The 13,985-nt window shown below is 40.3% G+C and overlaps 1 protein-coding gene across 1 annotated transcript in view; it reads left to right on the forward strand.

The window, feature by feature from the left end:
- The window catches only part of MICOS10 (mitochondrial contact site and cristae organizing system subunit 10), a 37,779-nt gene extending 24,073 nt beyond the window's left edge, over positions 1-13,706 (forward strand). Inside the window, exons 2-4 of the mRNA XM_049878118.1 lie at positions 9,679-9,726; positions 10,950-11,059; positions 13,443-13,706. Of these exons, the coding sequence (XP_049734075.1) occupies positions 9,679-9,726; positions 10,950-11,059; positions 13,443-13,451 (167 nt within the window). The 3' untranslated portion in view covers positions 13,452-13,706. The remainder of the gene's footprint in view (positions 1-9,678; positions 9,727-10,949; positions 11,060-13,442) is intronic.
- The last annotated feature ends 279 nt before the right edge of the window (positions 13,707-13,985 follow it).

Consider the following 13,985-nt stretch of genomic DNA (forward strand, 5'->3'; position numbering starts at 1 on the left):
CTTCTGAACCCTTTGTAGGCCCACACCCATTTGAATTATTTTGTCTCCAGTCAGTGCACAGAAGGAAGTGTTTCCTGGCTTGAGTTGTTGACTCTTTCTCATTGGCTCTAAGTAATTTCAGGTCTTAATGTTACCACTCCCGATAAGTCAAACATCTGTGGATTCTGTTGTTTCCTTGAGGGACTGAGAGTAACATAGTCATAAACTACCAATGGATGGTGCTACAATCCAGAAGAACACTTTGTTGTCATATCTAACAACAGACCAGTCGCCCTGCTGCTATTCTGACCTCTCCATGAGGTTTAGCCCGGTGTATAACCCAGAGCCATTACTTTGGCGTCAGGCAGACTGAGCTTGAACTCCGTTTACTTAGCTGTGTGTACTTGGGTAAGTTACTTAACCCCTCTTCTGTAAAACAGGCATGATAAACTTCACAAGGTTGTTCTGTGAATTAAATGAGATGGTATTTAGAAATGTGGTACAGTGCCTGGCACTTTCTATAACTGTCAGTACCTCTAAATCCTCCCTCACATGAATGTAGTGCATTGAGTCTTTTACTGTGTTCATCTAACCTAGTAATTCTGTATCTATTTTTTTTTTCAGTCTTCCTTTAATAAATTTTAGAGCTTTTCCTCATTTTCCTACATACTATCCCTACATGTGAATTAACTAACTATATTTCAGTAAAATGTCTACAGTCATGTTTCTTGTTTTATGCATTCTTGGAAAGTTGTATGGCTGTCCGAATTTGAAAGTTGTGTCATGAGCTACAAGCACTCATTTAAAAGGACCCTTTTGTGAGTTTGGCTTTTCTGGAAACAAAACACACCGGTAATGGCTTCCACATTTACCTTCTACATCTTTGCTTCTGCTGACTGGTTTGCTTGTTCTGATCAGAATCCTGGTAATTGATGTCCATCTGAGAAATTCCTTCAGGTGTTCCAGCCCTGTCTAGTCCAGATAGCCACAGGAAGGTTAAGGTCTTGTAAAATAGCCACCTTCTTGGGCTGTTTCCTATATGCCCTGCAGCAGTGTTGACTTTTGAGCTGCTGATGAACACAGACTGAATTGACCCTCCCTGGTTCTTTGGTCTGGCACACTCTCTTGGTTAATTCACATGACTTGGCATTTACACACGGACACCTGGGACAATCTGTCTTTGCCTCAAAGGATTAAGTAACACAGTTTGGAGCTGACTTGAAAATTTTTTTTTCCTTGTAAATTGGACCCTGAACATCTTTCATAAACCTGGAATGTTTCATGGAAACGTAATTCTCACTAAACTTAGTCCTGAGGGTACTTTTCTATAAAAGCAGATTCTTGTTTGTTCTGTCTTAACAAATGCATTTGATGATTATAATAACTTTGATAAAAACAGGATTGGACAGGAAGGCATGCCCATTATAAATAAGCCAATTTGATACTAATCCATGCTCAGAGCATAAATATAGCTTTATTAAACACAAGACCGCGCTAAGAAAATCTTTAGTACATTTTAAAGCAAAATGTCCTAGTTCAGCAATGAATCCCAAGGAATCCCCTACTTTTAAAAATATACAGCAAAACCTGATGTAGTCATATAAAACAGTTGCTAATGGCCATGAATTTATAGTAAACTGTGCAGAGAACAGGAAAAAGGTTCTGATTTTCAGCTGTGGCTCCCCGACAGACAGCGTGACCCTAAACAAGCCAGTGAATTGTATTTAAATAGAGGAGCAGCTATTACGTTACGCTTTTGACGTCTTTCGAGTTCCATTACGGAGGTGGCTGAACCTAGTGCCGCTTACTGAACTCGTCAGACGCTGTTAGACACTTTACATTTTCCTAATACACCAACACTGTCAGCTTGCCTTCACTCTACAGGTGAGCAGGTTGAGGCTGGGAGAGATTGAATAACTGACCTGTGTTCAGAGAGCTAGCTGGTAAGTAGTGGAGGAGTGGCTTGAACCCAGGTCTGTCTTGCTGCAAAATCTGTGCCCTTTCCACTACACTTAGCAGGAGAGTAAATCCCTCACTTTGGGAAGCTGTTTCCTTTCTTCCAGATGTTTAAGAATGAAGTTGTTTGGTACATGACTTCTAGGATCTTAAAGAGCTGCTGGTAATTCCTGTAACTTCTCGTATTGGTAAACTGCTGCTGGAATATGGTACTTAATTGTTTTTGCTGCTACATCTTGGTTTAAGATATTATACAAATTAAAATGGAATTCCTTCACAATTTTATTAATTTTTAGATGCTGACTTAAATTTTAGCATTTGATATCTCTACTTTAGGCATGAATATAGGAGCCTCATTTAAAATGCTAAATGTAAGCTGGAGTAAGGCCTTAATAATTTTCACATAATCAGTTACCGATAAATGAAGTGGGTCTATAGAAATGTTTTTGAAGTGAATTTCTATAGGATTTTTTTACTGCATGCCTCTAAACGATGAAAGTCTGTTGGCGCTTGCAACTCCTGCAAAGCTGATTCTTCTGGAGGGGGTGTGTGTTGCTCCAGTTTATTCTGTTCAGGGACTAACATCCAAAGCACATTTCTATCTCAACACTGCAGTCAGATGATATAGCCTGCTTCTTAATTCCTGCTGATAATGTTTGCTTCTTGACAATTATTTGCAATGAAGTAAAGCTTTACGATTTGTGGCATGGTGAGAGCAAAGTTTCTCATGCAAAACGAAGTTGCACTGAGTAGAAACTGTCCATATGTCACAGTAATGGCTATCCACATATATTTTCTCCCCTTTGTTTCACAAAAGGTGGCTTACAGTGTACACTGTTCTGCACCTACGTTGGTTGTTCTTTTTAATTTGTTATAAAATCCGCTTAGGTATAAGTAAGGCAATATTGTACATGAATTGCCTTATCTTGTGCCTAAATGGATTAGTAGGAGAAGAATTCTGGTTTGTTTTTTTTTTAGTATAATACTATCACATGAATTGGTAAGGAATTGTTCCTTCCTAAAAATGTGTATTTATTTCTAGCCAGTTTTATGATGTCCTTTTGGGCACTAAGCATGCATGTAAGTGCGTGGTTAGATTGATTTGGAGGGCGGTAATTTCTTTTTGAAAGAATTTGTGCCAATTCTTTTTCCTCTCCAAAAGAAGTGGTCTCAGAGTGTGGGCTCTGTGCCTAATGTCAATTCCATAAGGCTTCTCTGTTGTGTTTCTTTTTCCTTATCCCTCATTATTCTCCCTCCATGAAGATGTACACCTATAATCAGGCGTTTCTTTATTTTAGAGTTACTTGTCATTTCAGACAGCATGGACCAACAGAACAGGCTTGAGTGGGAGGGAGACAAAATTATATAAACTGTATTCATAATTAAATATTTGTTTCCAGGGAAGGTGAAAATGCTTTGTACTCTTTTTCCTTTGGCTTTTTTACACCAAAAGAGCTTGTCATGCAGCAACAACAACAACAAAAAAGTGGCCAAGGGCAAAGAAAACTCTTCTCTTTCCATGTTGGTTTGTTTTTATTGTAAGACAAACCTTTCATGTTTTATTGTTACAAAGTTTAAACCTGGCCCAGAGGTGCCAATCTTTAGTGGAAACAGCTGCAGAGTTGTGTCCCCTGATCAGGTGAGACCTTCTTTGAAGCAGCATGTTGCCTTTTAAAAGAAAATCGAGCATGTGAGAACTTGAACCTGTAAAACTCATCAGTGAGTTCCACCATTGTTTATATGTTAAATAACTGAGATAGCTAACTTGAAGTAAAATGTTGGCATTTAAAAATCATATCTGAGTTATTTTTCCAAAGAGAATAGTCTTGTTATTCTGTGTCTTAAAAATATAGGAAAGGAGGAAGAAAGGGAAGAAAATCACTCTGAATAATCGAAGATGTAGCAGCAGCCCAGTTTAACTAAGACCGCAGTGCACGGTCCTTGGTAACTTCTTTTGGCTAGTCCAAACTGTAGTTTTGGTTTCATATTTGCGGGTAAATGCCCTCAATAGGAGCAAAACTGGGTGGTTGGGCATATACCTGAATTTAGAATAAAGTCTAGAAAGATTTTCTACTCCCTATTGATTGATGTTGAAAGCATTCTCGTCTTTTTGATTGAGCGATATTAGTAGCAGTGGACTTGGCATCATTCATGGTCTACTCCTAGGAAAAGTTGAGCATCAGAGAGCTTTTTTCCTTGGGGGGAAATAGAAGAGACAGGCATGGAATCAGAGGGACAAGAAAAATGCTGAAATATTTTCCTTTTGGACTTTTGATTTGTTTGCCAAAAGCTTGCCTCCAGATGTAGAAGACCAAAGGCTCTGATTGTAAGCCATTATGTTTTTACTGGCCTACCTCCCCACCCCATTGCCTGGTTTGAAATCTGTGAGCCAGTCCAAATCCTTTACCTCATTTTCTAGTACCAATTTGCTGTCTTACTCATCTTCCAGCTGCAAGGGGGTGAGGCACGTTGCCTTGAAATTGAACCCTGTGCCATTTTATAAGCCAGGCAACAGCAGATTATTGCCAGGATTACCAATCGTGGTGATTCCCATTTCTCTGAAGTTCTTGAATCATGCCAACCAGGTAAATTCGTGTTTGTGACATGTGCAATAGCATTAGTGTGGAAGTAAATCTGAATAGCCCTTGTGGCTTTGTGTAGTCTTGTTCCTACCCTGGTTGCCTAGTGTTCTGGGCTGTTGCATGGGAAGCACAGTCCATTTCTTGCCTATATCTTACTTCACTGGCAGTAGAAATCTTGTCATGCCAGTTCCCCTTGGGGAGGTAGTGATTATTTAGGGGTTTAAATTGTAGGGAAATCCAGTATCTGGACATAGTGGGTATAGTGGCTTTGGAACTTAGCAGACTTGGGCCCAGCACACTGCTCAACCATTAACTAAACAGTATCCTTGGCAAGTTATTTTCTGCATGTGTAAAATGGGACATAAGACCACATCTGGTTGTCGTTTGGTACTCACAGGATATACTCCTATATTAGTACCCATTCCTTTTCATTATGTCAATCTTGAATAGGTTAGCTATTATCTGTAAACTAACTAGTTTTCCACAGTTTCATTAAATTATATGGAAATTGGAATGGCATGAGTGATTTTCAGATACTGCATTTTAAGTTGAGTACCAAAACAGTACCTAATGTGGGGTCTGTTGGACATGGCAAAGTAGTGATTTTTCATTCATCAAGAGACACACCTTATGGCCACGTATATATGGTACACAAGAATTACCAAAAATCATCCTGGGTAAGTAGCATAAATGCTTTCTTCATGCCAACACCAACTGGATTGTTGTATAGGTGTAAAAAGAATTAGTTGATCCTTGTTATATGCTGAGTCTGTATTTGTGACCTTGTCTACTCACTGAAATTTATTTGTAGCCTCAAAATCAGTACTCATAGTGGTCATTCCTGGATAAACACAAAGCAGCTAAAAATTTGAGTTGCCTCATGGGCTCTGCTCTGCCTTCTTGTTCCAACTCTCATGCTGTAAACAGGTGTCCTTTGCACCGTCTAGTGCCACGTGTTTTTGCGTTTTTTTGCGTTTTTTTGGCGATTTCACTGTTTAAAATGGCCCCAAAGTGTAGTGCTGAAGTGCTCTCTAATGTTCCTAAACACAAGGAGGCTGTGATGTACCTTAAGGAGAAAATAACGTTGATAAGGTTCATCCAGGTATGCATTATAGTGCTGTCGGCCGTGAGTTCAATGTTAATGAACAACAACAATATATATTACATAAGATGTCTTTGAACAGAAACATATAAAACAAGGTTATGTACTGATTGGTTAACAAAACTGTTGTGACCAGAGGCTTGTAGGAACCTAACTCTGTGTTCCCCTAGGAGAAATGGCTCAATATTCACAAATTCAGTGTTCGTGGTGACATTATAGAACATAACTTACCATAAATAGTAAGAATTGACTGTACACCTATTCCTCACTTATCAAATATCTTGTTATTTGACATTTCGCACTTACAACAGTAGTAAAAAAATCTACTGTCTGACTGTTTTGCGTGTTAACAATGTACACGTGGCAGTAATGAACACTGAGGTGTGAGCAAGAGTATTGCTGCCTATGATGCCTAAGGATATATGTCAACTTGGCTGGGCCATGATTCTCAGTGGTTTGGCAGTTATGTAATGATATAATTTGGCAGTTGTGTAATGATGTAGTCATCCTCCATTTTATTATAACACTGATTTTTTACATAATGACCTGCTCTTTGGAACCTAACCATGTCGATAAGTGAGGAGTGGGTATACTTGGGTCCAGAAAGATGTGGATTGGCTTGCTTCCTCATGGTAAAGCTCTCTGCATTTGGAGCAGAAAGATCAAGTTACTTGACTAAGGAGTACTTTGAATTTTTACATTGCAGTGGTATAAAATCATGGTTAGAGAAGACATTCTTGGAACTTCTGCAGCACAAATTTGAAAACAAGGCAAATAAGAATTGGGGCTTTTATGTGGTGCTTAACTGCAAAGAGGTTGGTCAAGAGCTTTGCTGGACCATGGAGTGAATGCTCAGTAAAGAGCATCACAGTGCTCTGATAGACCTTTGAAAACAATTGCTCTGTCAAATCTGAAAACAAAAACCAATCAGCTTTTAGCTCTCTTCCTTGGCGTGTATAGCTTACTCTTTTGATAATAGTGAAATAAGTTTTTCTCATAGTATGTGAGGTGATTTTTTTTCCCTAAGGTTTATTTTGTTGTTATTAAGAATTATACACAGCAAAACACACACCAATTCAACAATGTCTACATGTACAATTTAGTGACATTAATTACATTCTTTGAGTTGTACAACCATTGTTACCTTCTTTTTCTGAGTTGTTCCTCACTTATTAGCATAAACTCACTGCCCCCAAGGTTCCTATTTAATCTTTCGAGTTGCTGTTGTCACCTTAACCCCATATAGTTCTATATATCTACATATATATAATTATTATTACTATTATTTTATTGTGCTTTAGGTGAAAGTTTACAGCTCAAGTTAATTTCTCATACAAAATTTATACACATATTGTTATGTGACATTAGTTGCAATTCCTATAATGTGGCAGCACACTTCCCCTTTCCACCCGGGGTTTCTTGTGTCCATTCAGCCAGTTTCTGTCTCTTCCTGCCTCTGGACAAGAGCCGCCCATTTGGTCTCATGTATCCGCTTGAACTAAGAAGCACACTCTTCATGAGTATTATTTTATGTTTTATAATCCATCCTAACCTTTGTCTGAAGAGTGGGCTTCAGGAATGGTTTTAGTACTGGGTTAATAGAGCATCTGGGGGCCATGGCTTCGGGGATTCCTCCAGTCTCAGACAGACCATTAATTAAGTCTGGTCTGTTTAAGTGAATTTGAGTTCTGCTCCATACTTTCTTCCTTCTCTGTCAGGGACTCTCTGTTGTGTTCCCTTTCAGGGTGGTCATTGGTGGTAGCTGGGCACCATCTAGTTCTTCTCATCTCAGGCTGATAGAGCCTCTGATTTATGTCATGTAGATAGTTCTTAAAAGAGCATAATGCTCAAGGCAGATATTTTTTCTAGTTAAGCTAAACTGTTCAGTTTGAAGAAGACTTCAGGAGATGTTTTTAGTTTAAGGTTTAAATATTATCTCAGGGCAATAGTTTCAGGGGTTCATCCACCCTCCATGGCTCCAGAAAGTCTGGAGTCCATGAGAATTTGAAATTCTGGTCTACATTTTCCTTCTTTTGATCAGGATTCTTCTATGGAATCTTTGATCAAATTGTTCAGTAATGGTAGCTAGGCACCATCCAGTTCTTCTGGTCTCATGGAAAGGAGGCACGGAAGCAATTAGCAACACATTCCGTATCCTTCTCTTATATCTGACTCTCCTTTTCCCTTTGTTGCTCCAGGTGAATAGAGACCACTTGTTGTGCCTTAGATGGCGGGTTGCAAGCTTTTAAGACCCCAGGCATTACGCAGCAAACCAGGAGAGAAAATAGGAGCACTAACCACGTTACTAGGCCAGTTAACTGGGATGACCCAGGAAACCATGATCCTAAACCTCCAAACCAAGGAATCTAATCCCATGAGGCATTTGGTTGTACATAAACAGCCTCAGCAGCTACTTTTTTTTTTTTGGTCTTTGTTGCAAATACGTCACACAAGCTTTGCCAATTCAACTTTTAACAGGTGTACAACTTATGAACAGCAGTTACAATAATCAGCTGTGCAACCCTACCCTTAATGTAATTTTTCTATCACTGTTAACCCCATCCTTTTCCACCTCCCTTCCACCCCTAGGTAACCACTAATAAACTTTGGTCTCTGTACATTTGCCTTTTCTTATCTTTTCATATAAATGAGGTCATACAATAATTGTCCTTTTGTGATTGACTTATTTCACTCAGCATAATGTCTTCAAGCTCCGTCCATATTGTAGTATGTATCAGGACTTCATTTCTCCTCCTGGCTGAGTAGTATTCTGTTATGTGTATGTACCACATTTTGTTCATCTGTTCATTTGTTGATGAGCATTTAGGTTGTTTCCACCTTCTGGCTGCTGTGAATAGTGCTGCAGTGAACATTGGTGTACCAGTCTCTGTTTCAATCTCTGCTTTCAAGTCTTTTGGGTATATACCTAGGAGTGGAGTTGCTGGATCATGTGGTAGTTCTATTTTTAGTTTTTTGAGGAACCACCACACTGTTCTCCACGATGATTATACCGTTCTGCATTCCCACCAGGATTGAGTAAGGGTTCCAATTGAGGTGATTTTTTTTTTTTTTTAAAGTGATACCATGGACAAATGTTTTTATTCTATATTAATACACCTTACGAAAAAATATATAGCTAGCAGTCATTTATGGTTTCACTGATACTTATGTTCAGGCTAAATATCAGTAAGTGCATGCATTGATTTTTTTTCTATTTAAGAAAATGATTAAATAAATAATGGTGTAGGTGATGTGTGGATTTTAGTAAAAATTGTGAAGGTGGCACCAGAACGACTAAGGTGTGAGAAATACTGGTAAAAATGAGGATTTGGTTGTTTTTCTTAAACGGAACTTTCCTTTTTCCAAGCTTATTATATTCCTTTGAGATTTGATTTAAAATCAGATATTTAAAATGTTTTCTACCAGACCATCGTAATAGGCTTGTGTTTGTTCTTTATAGTGAAAGCTAGTTTTATTTCTAAAGACAGTGGTTGAAAGTGCACTGTGAATAAAGTAAGGGGAGGGAGTTCATCTCCACACCCGGGACTTGGGGAGAAGTGCTTTCCCTGCCTGGACACTCTGGCTTAGGTGATGGCGCAGCCTTTGGGATTGTTATGGAGCAGTTCTTTCCACCTTCTCAAAAAGCAACCATCACTCAACAGGCTGGAGTGACCAGGGGAGCTTCCTGTTGACATCGTTTAGCTGACCTTCAGGCTGCTGCACCATCTGTAAGATCGGTAGGAGAGCCCAGGGTACCCAAGGCTACTGGAAAGCAGTACAGGGCTGGTCTGTTCTTGGCTTGGTCCCTGCCCCCCCACCAAAGGCTTGTCTAGACAGAATGGTGAATAAAGTTGTTATCCTGTTGTGGATCAGGGGACCAAAGGCATCTGTATAACAGCCTCTGACAACAAGAAAGAAGGTTGGAAATGAGAAAATCAACTCTGTATCCAATTATGAGAAAAATAATCTTCTGTTTTATAGATGGTCACATTTAAGAAATGTTAATTTTATTTTTTGTCAAGTTATGAGATTTAACATGTTTTTCCTTCCTCTTCGTAGGTACTGGTTTTGGATTAGGAGTAGTTTTCTCACTTACCTTCTTTAAAAGTAAGTGTTACTCTCACTGCTTTTCTAACATGCTGTCATACTGTAGGCATACATAGCAGAGACCCTTCAGGAAGGCGTATCCAGAAGGCTGCCAACCCATCCTCTTCTGGGGTTAGGTAGGCTAATGTAAAATGAGCTAGACAAAGAATGTGGACTCAGAAGAGGTCCAAATGGGTTGGGTATCTCCAGAATTCCCCCTGGACATTGAGTCAGGGTGAAATCTTAAATATGATATCATTGTAAAAGTCTGTACTTTATGCCAGTGAGTCATTTGACCAAATGTACACCCTTAAATATTTCTAATTAACTGCAAATTTTTCTAAAGGAACTTGAAAATGAGAGTCCTGCTAGCAGTAAAAACAAGTGGACCAGAAATACACATGTTCCTTAGCCAAAAATTCTCCTAAGCAGAGGGTAGGCAATGTCCCTTTTCGTTTTGTGGAAGAACTTTTGAAGTCTGGATATTGAATGGAAGCAACTTTCCATGAAGAACTGGCTGGGAATACAGAACTGAAACCAAAAACCAAACCCGCTGCGATCAAGTAGATTCCGACTCATAGCCACCCTATAGGACAAAGTAGAACTGCCCCATAGGGTTTCCAAGGCTGTAACTCTTTACGGAAGCAGACTGCCACACCTTTCTCCTGTGGAGCAGCTGGTGGATTCAAACCGGTGACCTTTCTGTTAACAGCAAAGCACTTACAGCCTGTACCCGCAGGGCTCCCGTAATACGTAACTAGAGAATCAGAATTAACACATCGTGCTGATATGAAATAATCATTTGCAGCATTGGTTTAAGTAAACGCCATGACTTATAAGAAAAATGTGTAAATACTTGTGAAATTCTTACATATTTTTAAAATTCAAGCATGTTGAAAGATATTACTGTTCCTGATGAGGTTAAGAAATTAGTTAAAATAAGCAAGTGATTAGAGCTGACATGGAAGAGTTAAAAGGTTCCATCATGCCTCCTCTTGTCATATTGTACCACTTGTTTACCTTGAACCTAGCAATATAGGCACTTAATAAATTAACAAGTTTACTAACAGACCCCCTTTTTTGCCATTAATTAAACACCGACAAAAGCGTATGGTATATTATAGTCATCAGTTTGGTGTATGTTGAATATTTACTGAACCCTAAGCAAATGTATTTAAGTGAGGAAAAAGCTTTATCATCCCCTAATAGTTCCCTATTGGGATTTTCCATTTTCTGTTCACTAGGAAGAATGTGGCCATTAGCCTTTGGTTCTGGCATGGGATTGGGAATGGCCTACTCCAACTGTCAGCATGATTTCCAGGCTCCATATCTTCTTCATGGAAAATATGTCAGAGTATGTACAGAATTTATATTTTGCTGTCTTTCAAAAGAAAAAGAGTTGGTTTCTCCTGAGCCCCTGAAGAATTCTTTAGAGGGCGTATAATCAATAAACTGTTTTTTATCATTGGGGCATCAGTGAGACCGTAATTGCTCTTTAGTGATGTTAATACTGCTTTAGTGCCACGTCTCTCCCCTGTGCCTTCTGATGCACATATGCATTCAGGTATATGCTCATACGTTAGCTGACTGGAATTGATAAAACTGTGGAGAAGTTTCTCAGTGGTAAAGTAAATCTGTGTTACACATCTGTAAGTAGTAGCTTTTGTTCAGGATCTTTAGAGCAACCTGTATACGTTCCATGCGTATTCAGGCCAAGTCTAAAGACTGCTGGGATTCAGCCATTATTCTGCTTTTTATTGAAGGGAACAGGTTCTTGACTGTAAGTCCCACATGATTCTGCTAAAGTCCTTGTCTTCAGATGGATTTTTAATGCTTCAAAAAGGCTGGAAAATTACTACACATCATGAGAGGGAAGAGAATAGCATGCTTCTCAAAGTTTGTGTGTAGCAGCCTATTCCTTTACCCTTATTTTAGGTGATTGTTTACTCTGGGGTTTAGGTAAAAGGATCGTGGAAGACTGGATGCTCCTCAAGGACAGAGGTGGTATTTATTTTTCCATCGCCAGGGCCTGGGTTGTAGTTTGCACTCAAATAAATGAACAGTCAATGAATGGACTATAAAATGTATAAAAAAAATAAAATGTATATCATACTGTATATAAGTGTTGATAATCACAGACTAAGAAAAAACCTTTGTAACAACACAGCCTTCAGTGCAGAACTCATTCTCTGGATGCGTAGAATTATCTGCTTTCCAGATTTCCGTTAAGCTAGACTCAGTATGATCCGGGCAGCATCAGGGGCTAATGGAAGAGCACGGGGGCCAGGAGACCCGGGAGTGAGTCCTGGCCCATCACTTGCTACCCATGTGATCTTGAGTCGTTTCACTTCCAAGTTTCCGTTTCCTGTCCATGTAATGAGGGTAACAATTTCTACCTCACAGGGTTGTTGTGAGGATTAAATGAGATCATGAACAATTTTTGAAAATGTTCTTAAGCTGTGAGGTGCCATGTAAGTAGAAACCTTGGTTGTTATACCTGAGACCAACCAAGAAAGGGAGATTGACTTGTCCATTGTTCCACCATAATAACAAGTAGAGCAGAAGATGTGGTACAAATGAGTGTCCTAATTCTGGTCAAGAGCTGTAGCCACAAGGGTCACAGAATCTTCAATAACAGGGACCTACCCCAGCTCAGTAGCCTGCATTTGAGAACTTGCTCAGATCCTCTCAGCTGCCTCCAGACCAGTCTCTGCATGCTGGAGGAGAACTGGGAGCAGGGAGAGCTGGCCGGCTAGGGAGTCTGGCAGGCGTTTCCCTGCCCTCCATGTTAATGAACCATCTCTGCCTCGAAGCCAGGGTGAGGTAATCCGAGGGACAGTGCAAGCAGAGGCGCAGCTGCATGGCACCAAAGCCGACAACAGGCGGTTTCTACCGCTCCCTGACTTCACTTCCTGGCACCGGGGAGCTGAACACTGGGGAGGACAGATAGGGGCTGGGAGACGAGCTCCAGGTTTTTTAATTGTTTAAAAGGTTTGCATTGTTTCAAACTGAGTTGTCATGGGTGATGGCTTAGGGGTGATGATATTCGTATTATGCATATTATGTATTTAATGTCGGGGAGTTACTGTGGAAAATATTGTTACACTTTTTACAGCCTTGCATGTACCATTCCAAAATGGCCTTGTAACTTTATCTGAACTTGAGTCTGTGCCTCGATATTGTCATGCTCTGCTCCCTGAGAAGCGGCGCAAAATCCCAACTTGGGGCTCGGCAGTCACGTTATGGTAACTGCTTGTTGAGTGCTGATATGCCCTGAGGACCATCCTAGGTGCTTTCTCTTTATATCCTTTCTCTCTAGACCTCCCAATAGATTCGTGAGAGAGGTGTTATTATCCCTGTTCAGCAGTGGGAAACGGAGTCTGACTGAGGTTAAGACACTTGCCAGGGATCGCATAATTAGCAGGCTGTTTGATTCCAGAATCGTGCTCTTTTCACTCATCTGTGCTCCCTTCGATGGGTTTTAGAAGTGCAGTTATCCAGGCACCCATTGCTTAGCCCTGTTCTGCTTTCCCATTCTTCTCCTCTAAGACTGGGGAGCCAGTCTTTTATGAACCTGGGTGGATACACAAGGCTGTGTCGTTAGGCAGCTTTAAAGCAGACAGCATGGTGTGGTTTGAGCCCCCCTGGTCCCTAGAGTCTGACTGGAAGCAACAAGTTAGAGAGGGTTGTGAACGTGTTTTCTGCACAACTCTAACCTGAGTGTCCTTGCTTTACAGGAGCAGTGACTTAGGCCTGAGAACATCCCAGTGGGAGGAAAAGAGAAATCACGTTTATTCCTCAGGAATATTGAGGTGCCCTGGAGTAAGCTGACATTCTTCTGGAACAATGCTATCAGTAATGTTTTATACTCCAGTACACTGTTTATGTATTTGAAACCAAGTCTGTTTCTTGTTTTGTATTTTCTCTCTGGAAATTGCAAGGAGGTGGTCTTAAAGGAAATAAACTAAACAAAAATAGGAAGCCCAGTGCACTGCCTGTGTTTTTTGCCTTTGGTCTCAGAGCATGAGGAGAGCTATGTTTGAACTGCCAGCAGCTGTAACCTTATTGTCACACCTCTCCGAGAGCCCTGCTGAAACCACAGCCGTTGTTCATTCCTCCCTGCTTGCCCCTAATTTAATGTGTAGCTTTCAGAGCTGCTTCCATCCCATAAATCGGAGGTTGGAGAGCGCTGCTGCGTGGTCTGAGGGAGATGACAAATGTCTTGAAGGAGCCTCTCCTTGCTGCAGCAGCTCTTTAAGGTCTGTGTGCTGTTGTCACCA

This window comes from Elephas maximus, chromosome 3 (genome assembly GCF_024166365.1).
Source record: "Elephas maximus indicus isolate mEleMax1 chromosome 3, mEleMax1 primary haplotype, whole genome shotgun sequence".
Classification (NCBI taxonomy): Eukaryota; Metazoa; Chordata; class Mammalia; order Proboscidea; family Elephantidae; genus Elephas; species Elephas maximus.